This window comes from Schistocerca piceifrons, chromosome X (assembly GCF_021461385.2).
Source record: "Schistocerca piceifrons isolate TAMUIC-IGC-003096 chromosome X, iqSchPice1.1, whole genome shotgun sequence".
Classification (NCBI taxonomy): Eukaryota; Metazoa; Arthropoda; class Insecta; order Orthoptera; family Acrididae; genus Schistocerca; species Schistocerca piceifrons.
In genome coordinates, this window is record NC_060149.1 from 404465972 (window position 1) to 404474523 (window position 8552).

At 41.5% G+C, this 8552-nt stretch overlaps 1 protein-coding gene and 1 long non-coding RNA gene across 2 annotated transcripts in view; one reads left to right on the forward strand and one right to left on the reverse strand.

Annotated features, from left to right (window-relative positions):
* The window catches only part of LOC124722995, a 55695-nt gene extending 49855 nt beyond the window's left edge, over positions 1-5840 (reverse strand). Inside the window, exon 1 of the long non-coding RNA XR_007006475.1 lies at positions 5713-5840. This is a non-coding gene — a long non-coding RNA (uncharacterized LOC124722995). The remainder of the gene's footprint in view (positions 1-5712) is intronic.
* Positions 5841-6044: 204 nt separating this feature from the next.
* Positions 6045-7539, forward strand: LOC124721858 (protein BTG2-like). The gene has a single exon (XM_047246993.1). It carries the CDS (start codon positions 6203-6205, stop codon positions 6740-6742), a length of 540 nt encoding a protein of 179 aa, XP_047102949.1. The 5' UTR covers positions 6045-6202; the 3' UTR covers positions 6743-7539.
* Positions 7540-8552: the final 1013 nt, after the last annotated feature.

Below are 8552 nucleotides of genomic sequence, written 5' to 3' on the forward strand. Positions count from 1 at the left end.
TTGGTAGACCCTGAATTGGTACAGTTCGGCATTTTTCACATTAAACATTGCCAGAGGTCAAAGAAATAATGACAAAAATCTTTTGACTGTCCAGACATCGAACCCACTACCCTTTGATTTGCAGTCTGGCACTAACAGTTTTTGTTGATTTTATCCTTCGGTTTTCGTAGATAGTTCTGTGTTGATGTGGCATGACAGTTTTCAAATTCCACAGAAAGTTTTTTTTTTCCAACTGGTGGCGAGTCACCTGACGCAACACGCTACCATGCCGGCCCCGCAACAAAGGCCTCAGATATGGCCAACAGACGCGGCTCATACCTGGCAGGTCACTTTGTACACTAAAATGAATAAGATGTTTTGGCTCAACATCCCCCGTTTTTGAGAAAACCATCCCTAAAGTTCTTGACTCGCGAGCGACTCAGCTGACGAGATCGATAGCTAATGGAAAATTTATGGCATTTCTCATCGTCATACATGGTGACCGCAAACGCATATTTTCGTAGAAATCGAGGAGAAACTACTATGGCTCTCCTGGTGTAACGACCAAGGCATGTCGGCACGTTATCTCAGTGTGTTTGGTCAGGGAAGTGGCCATAGTCTGTAATAAACTGAAGTTCGTAATTTTGGAATTTGAGACGTTGTGTAACACACACACACACACACACACACACACACACACACACACAGAACTTTAGTAGAAAAAGCAATGAAGAAACAGAAGGAAAGAACAGAGACCCTGTGTTCGCCGAACTGTATTCTGTAGCTTCTTTTCTTCTTAACTTTTATTTTCGAAAAATTTATTTTTCTACATTACTACTATTCCTTATTTCTCATCTTGTTAACTCTCCTGTTCCTACCAACTTCGATATGGAAGAATACAGTCGGGAAAAAAAAAACAGGTTCTCTGCTCCGCAACCAAACGCCTTGGTCGTTACGCCAGTGGCCCGTTCAAATGGATCTGAGCACTATGGGACTTAACTTCTGAGGTCATCAGTCCCATAGACTTATAACTACTTAAACCTAACTAACTTAAGGACATCACACACATCCATGCCCGAGGCAGGATTCGAACCTGCGACCGTAGCGGTCGCGCGGTTCCAGACTGAAGCGCCTAGAACCGCTCGGCCACTCGTCCCGGCCAGGGGCCTTTGTCTTAACGAGCTCATAAGAGGGTAGTCGAAAGTTGCTTTCCTCGGTTTCTAGGAAAATAAGCGTTTGCAATGGTGAAAAATGCTCAGTTTTCAATCACCTATAGATCCCGTCAATTTTGAATGTTACACTGGTGAACTTGTTTGTTTGTATGTGTGTGTGTTTTCTTTCTTCAGAAGAAGAGGGATTATTGAGCCAAATAGCTTCTAGAGTTTCATTTCAGGTTGTCTGAGGCCACCTCCTAAGCCACACAACTACTCAAAAGGCGTACAGTATAATTAAATTTCAGTGCACATTAGCAGCGAAGCAGATTTTCGTAAAAATTCAAATTTTTATAACACTAATTTTTATATTTCACTGATAAGAGAGCCGTTTGATATATTTAACAAAATAACCTTCCTCTGATGCAGCTGCTTCGACGGGCAGTGTGAAAACGCAGGACTTAAACTCTGAAACCTGAAAGATAGAACTGTCTCAAATACGTATAGCCAAACAATAAAAAGTGGGCGAACTTTTCTGGGTAAAATTTATATCTTACATTGTCATAGTGTACCAAGCGGAAATATTGATTCGTTGAAACCACGAAAAACACCTACATCTACATGGATACTCTGCAAATCACATTTAAGTGCCTGGCAGAGGGTTCATCGAACCACCTTCACAATTCTCTATTATTCCAATCTCGTAAAGCGCGCGGAAAAAATGAACATCTGTATCTTTCCGTACGAGCTCTGATTTCCCGTATTTTATCGTGGTGATCGTGCATCCCTATGTAGGTCGTTGACAACAAAATATTTTCGCATTCGGAGGAGAAGGTTGGTGATTGGAATTTCGTGAGAAGATTCCGTCGCAACGAAAAACGCCTTTCTTTTAATGATTTCCAGCCCAAATCCTGTATCATTTCTGTGACTCTCTCCCATATTTCGCGATAATACAAAACGTGCTGACCTCCTTTGAACTTTTTCGATGTACTCCGTCAGTCCTATCTGGTAAGAATCCCACACCGCGCAGAAGTACTCTGGAAGAGGACGGACGGACAAGCGTAGTGTAGGCAGTCTCCTTAGGTCTGTTACATTTTCTGCGTGTTCTGTCAATAAAACGTAGTCTTTGGTTAGCCTTCCACCACAACATTTTCTGTGTGTTCCTTCCAATTTAAGCTGTGCGTAATTGTAATACCTAGGTATTTAGCTGAATGTACGGCTTTTAGATTAGACTGATTTATCGTTTAACCGAAGTTTAACGAGTTCCTTTTAGCAGTCGTGGATTACCTCACTTTTTGTTATTTAGGGTCAACTGCCACTTTTCACACCATTCAGATATCTTTTTGCAGTTTGTTTTGATATTCTGTGACTATTAGTCGATAAACGACAGCGTCATCTGCAAACAACCGAAGACGGCTGCTCAGCTTGTCTCCCAAATCGTTTATATAGATAAGTAACAGCAAAGGGCCTGTAACACTACCTTGGGGAACGCCAGAAATCACTTCTGTTTTACTCGATGACTTTCCGTCAATTACTACGAACTGTGACCTCTGACAGGAAATCACAAATCCATTCACGTAACAGACGATATTCCATAAGCACGAAATTTCACTGCAAGCCGCTTGTGTTTTACAGTGCCACAAGCCTACCGGAAATCCAGAAATACGGAATCGCTCTGAAATCCCTTGTCAATAGCACTCAACACTTCATGTGAATAAAGAGCTAGTTGTGTTTCACAGGAACGATGTTTTCTAAATCCATGTTGACTGCGTGTCAATAGACCGCCTTTTTCGAGGTAATTCATAATGTTCGAACACAATATATGTTCCAAAATCCTGCTTCATATCTGCGTTAACGATATGGGCCTGTAACTTAGTGGATTAATCCTACTACCTTTGTTGGATATTGGTGTGACCTGTGCAACTTTCCAGTCTTTGGGTACGGATTTTTCGTCGAGTAAACGGTTGTATATGATTGTTAAGTATGGAGCTAATGCATCAGCATACTCCGAGAGGAACCTAATTGGTATACGATCTGGACCAGAAGACTTCCTTTTATTAAGTGATTCAAGTTGCTTCACTACTCTGAGGATATTTACTTCTACGTTACTTATGTTGGCAGCTCTTCTCGATTCGAATTCTGGAATATTTACTTCGTCTTTTGTGGAGGCATTTCGGAAGGCTATGTTTAGTAACTTTGCTTTGGCAGTACTAATTCGGTACTTGTGGTTTCGAATGCCGAAAGAGTCCAGTGCCGTCAGCAACTACCTCGATTCAGCAACGAAAAAAAACAGCGTACTCGGCACGCCTTGTCCAAAGGTCACAGCACGTCACAGAAAGGAAAGCGTGCCCGTAGCCACGTAGTTCCGCATTAGCTGCCGAATATTAATGGCGTTTGCTCCGAAGGCCTGGGCCGCACAATTCCAAACCTGGTCGTAAGCAGCCTAAGGACGATTCCTAAAAGTCGCGAATTCGATAAACTATTACGAAGATTTAGTCATTATGGAACCTTTACTACGATTTACTTAAGCTACTCGCTCATTTTCGGACTACACCGTGATAAGTACTTTACTGTTAGGGTTAAAAACTTAATGGCTATCAAACACGCACGAACCATTAATGTCCAATGGTAAATATACAGCGAGGGATTCTGCATTCGATACTCTACAACAGATGGGAGTATCTGAAAGGATATTGCCCAGTAAGAGCGTTCTACAAGCACGCAATTTATTATAGTCAGTTTGGTAACCGTTCTATTTTCTATCGTAACAGCGGTTACTATGTTTCTTTGTAAATGAGTATTTCTAAAACATGTCCTCATAGATGGTTCAATAAAACTCTCCCTGAGATACAAATTCAACGTTCCTGGAAGTGATATGAACGTCTGCGTAAGTGTTATTTCGCATCTGCTACAACTTCAGATAAGGATCAGTTTGAAGTGTTCACTAGTGGCCGAAAGCTATCATCATTTGCATAAGCTATTTTTCGCAAAGTAGCCACACACGAGAGGGAGATGTGCAATACAAAGCTTTCAAAACACTAATAATTGTAACGTTGCTAGTAAAACAAAATTTCTGCCCGCTAGCCAAGTATAGAGCCCGGAAAGAAGCCATAGAGGGACACACTTTACTCCAAAAATAAAACTCGTCCGACTCCTTTGTTCGCGCTAACCAGCCACAGCGTCACGCAAGCCTACCCGAACAGCTGGGTGGCTTAGCTGGTAGTCCTCCCCCTCCCGTCTCTGAAGGCAGCGTTGTCAAATCTCCGCGCGATATCAAAGGAACAGGCCGCGACGTTTACATATCTGTAAAGGTGTCCTCGACGTCACACGGAAAGGAAAATTTCTAGCTCTTCACAAGCACAGCCGAAAGGTCTTCGAAAAGTAAATGGTTGTGGAACACTGCGACTGTGCTGAATGTTTTTAGAAATGATTACAGTTTGTCGCTTTTTGCGACTTTAGTATTTATCATTACCGGTTTAAAATCGCCTAGCGACACAGATGGCGTTCATTACTAAGTGCTTATTGCATTATGGGTATAACAGTGGCCAGACAAAAGTCAAGCATTAAGTTTAGCGTATCATCGACTTTATGGCATTACTTTGTTATATGAAGCCGTGAGATTAAGCCTCGTGCACAAATCACTTTGGAAAAAATGTTATGCTTTACAGTTATATGGAAGAGTTTCTGTAGTGCTGTGTGATTAACATAACTGGAAAACGAAGTATGGTTTCCAAAGTTGTGTGTGCATCATGATTAATTCCATGAATTAAATAAGAAATTAACGCAGTCAGTTCGAAATTATTAGGTAAATTATTGCAGATACTTTGCTAAATTGCGTTGCTTACTTGTTTCTTCGTTCTTCTGTCTTGCCATAGCTACACGACTCCTCAAATGCTATAAACAAATCCTAATAACTGTTTACCATCTGATGATTAATAGTTTGGTAACTTGAAACCTGTGACAAATATGTACCATCACAAAAGGTGTAGCCACTTCGGAAAACTTAACAGAGAAGCATCAAAAACTGAGAAAAGTGTAAATGCGAGGAGATTAAGCTGCAACTGCTTACAATATTATATTCAAGTCAGGCAAGCACTTAATACTGAAAGTTATTCGCAAAAAAGTCACTATTTCAGGTCAAGCACGATAGTTTGTTTGCGCTGCGAAACATAGCAAGAGTTTTGCGGGTCATTAATTGCATTTCCTATCTCTTAAGTCCACAATCTGCTATTGGTAAAAATTCAATGCACAGGATTATGTTTAAGACAAAGCGAAAAGATTTTATTAGAAAATCTACTTAGATCTTACACGATACTAAAGACAGCTACATAAGTCTTAACAGTACGTCCCTAATTAATTCCGGAAGTTATAATTGCACGACCAATAGGCTCACGGCAAGCAAAATTCCCTTTAATATGCAGTTTCAATCAACTCCGGTTGAACGATATGTATCCTGTAGACGTTTAATAGAGAGCCACATAATAGTTTTAGTATTAAAGGTTTAAAAGAAGTATGGCTAAAACACTGATTGCATTTAGGAAAGTTGAGGGAAAATTGTTCTTTAACAGTTTTATTTACTCACTGCTCATTTCAAGTGACACTGACTTCGAATTAAGGAAATATACACGCCGCCATTTGCGACGACGTAAGCGCCACGTTCATCACGCAAGCAAGCGGCAGCAACCAGCTGCTCCGCTCTTCTTCAGCCTCGACTCGTCTCTCTCTCTGCAATAGTGTGTTGTTATAACCTTATTCCCTTACTTCGCCTCCTGGCACTTGTTTACTAGGCGCTCATTGGATACGTCCAGCGAAGCTTCGTCCGATTGGCCGCTGCGTGTGACGTGCTTTCCCCCCACCTCAGCGCCCACGTGACTCTCGCTCGTTGGTATACCAAGCTAACAGTAGTGTCGCGGAGTTAGTCTGAGTCGTGACGGTCTGGGTTGCAGTTGAATGTTCGTGTGCATATCGGAGATTTGAGTGAGAGTTGCTTGGTGATGTTCTAAGTCCTACCAACGAAGACTGAGTTTACCGAACGATAAACTTTCGGTTTTTTCGTCATCTAAATTGTTATAATGCGGGTAGAAATCCATTCTGCGGCAAATTTCCTGGTCCATCTGCTGAGGCTGAATCATAATGGTCTCAGCGAAACTCAGCTGGAGATGTTCAAAGCATCGCTTACTGAAGTTCTGCGTATGCGATACAAGGAGCATTGGTTCCCCGAAAAACCATCTCGTGGATCTGGTTACCGATGCATACGTATCAACGGCAAGATGGACCCAGTGGTAGCGCAAGCTGGGAAAGCTGTCGGACTGCCGCCTGCGTACCTGCACAGTCTGTTTCCTTCGGAGTTAACGATGTGGATAGATCCAGCTGAAGTGTCCTATAGGATCGGAGAGAACGGCTCCATCTGTGTTCTGTACGAAGAGACAGCACCAACGACGTCGGAGGAATTCGCACTGGAAAGGCCCCTGACGAAGTGTGATGTTCCTGCGTGCAGTACGGGCAGCGGCAACAATGGTGGCGGTAGCGGCAGCAGCGCGTCCTGCAAGGAGAGCTTGATGTTCCTAGACCCACGGGGAGTGCAGCATCTGGCGGCGTACGTGTCCAGCTGAACATCACGGCCAGCATCGTATGATTTCCCGGTCGCAAATTTGCCAAACTACATGAACAATTGTGATCTCAGTGTTTCCTTATGTCTTGATTTGCTCGTGTTTATTTGTCTATTACCCAAATTCTGTCTTTCAGAGCGAGTCTTCAGGGACCAAATTTGTGCAAGGATGGCCCGATCCTATCGAAGCGGCCAGTCGTGTTTTTTTGTCTACGTCATTTTCAAAGGAAAAGAACGAGCTTGAACGTTGTTAGATGAATGCATAGAGAGAGAGATTTCCAAAGTCTGTTAATTTATGCTTTACTAAATGTACAAACATGTGAGGAATCTGTGATGTATCTGAAGAAACAGGGCTGACTGTTTCATGCAGGGTAGGGCAAATCTAGTTTCACTGCCGCGAGCCCTTTTACTGTTTACTATAGACTGAAATTTAATTCAAATGCGTTAAAGGTACAAAGCTGGTAACAGCATTCTGTGATTTTTTTCGGTTGCAGTATTCGTTAAAAAGTGAAGCTAGCTTCTCTTTTCTCGTTAGCTTCTACTTTCTCGCTCACGAGTAGTTATATGCAAGATAGTATTTAAACTATGTCGGTGCATGATTGTAAAATATTTTGCTTGTACATATATTTTAATGTTTTCATACTTACGTTCATTCTATTTTCATGCCATTTTTCAGACAGAATGTATGTGTTTCTCAGAGGCAAGATGACTTGTGATTGTAAAAAGTTCAAAGTTTTGTTACTGGAACTGTTTTGTACAGGAGAATAAAGCGTTTACCGCAATAAATATTCGAATCATAAACATAGTTCGCAATTTTTTAATCTTCCTCAAGTCATTGTTTTGCGGTCGGCGTCGAAGTATCGCTTGAAAGCATTTCATTTTGCGGCGCATGTTTCAGTCTATCTTAAGTGTTGTTTCTTAGTAGAAGCAAGCTTGAAGTAATATGAATTGGCTCAAGCTTTGCGAGAATACAGATATATTGTATGGCCTGTAAAGCTGTTAAGAACAAATATTTTGTGTAGCGCAACAATACTTATGCTTGAGATCGGAAAACAGGATAATGAAGTGCTTTCAGGTTTGGCACAAGCAGTAATATGTTAAAGGAGAAGATACTGAGGCTGCAGATTCTTAACTACATTCCAGGCAGACGAGCAGTAACAGGTAAGTTCTAGGTTGTTATAACATTGTATGCTGCGGACGTCAAAGCATCATGATTGTCTCTTGAATTGATCGTAGGGCTGCAGAGACGAAATGTCAAAACATTGAAGCCTTTTTCTGATAATTTTTCAAGTAATTGTAAGTTTGATGTTGTGGAATGTTATAAACTGTTGTTGCGGTGGTACGCATAGTTGGTAATGAGTGGAATAGGGTACAGTACATAGAGCCACAGGATTGATAAAACGAAGCTTTATCGAACTGGCAGCTGTTGCATTTTGGAGACTTTAACGAAGTTCTATTACGCAGTGTAGTATTGGCTGAGCAGTATTTAATCTCTGCTTTCCGTCTACATCTAGACGGAAAGCGTATTTTAATACATGTAGGGATAGTGAACTCTTAAAGTTTTATTTTCGTTAATGAATCGCGTTTTGTTTTGTCTGCTTCCACGTCAATGATTCGTTACCCTTGTGTAACGAAAGCAGTTTGTAATAGTCTTGGGAGGACTAAAGCGACATTTGCAGCTATATTTCAGTGCAAGTATGACCTTCGAATTGGCTTAATACGGAATGAGATAATCTGTTTCTTTGGGAGACAGACCATGAACACTAGTGTCAAAATTTCTTACCCCACATTTACTTATGATTCAGCAAGTGAGC

Excerpts from the sequence above, each read along its gene's own strand:
- LOC124721858 (XM_047246993.1), top strand. The coding sequence starts at position 6,203 with ATGCGGGTAGAAATCCATTCTGCGGCAAATTTCCTGGTCCATCTGCTG.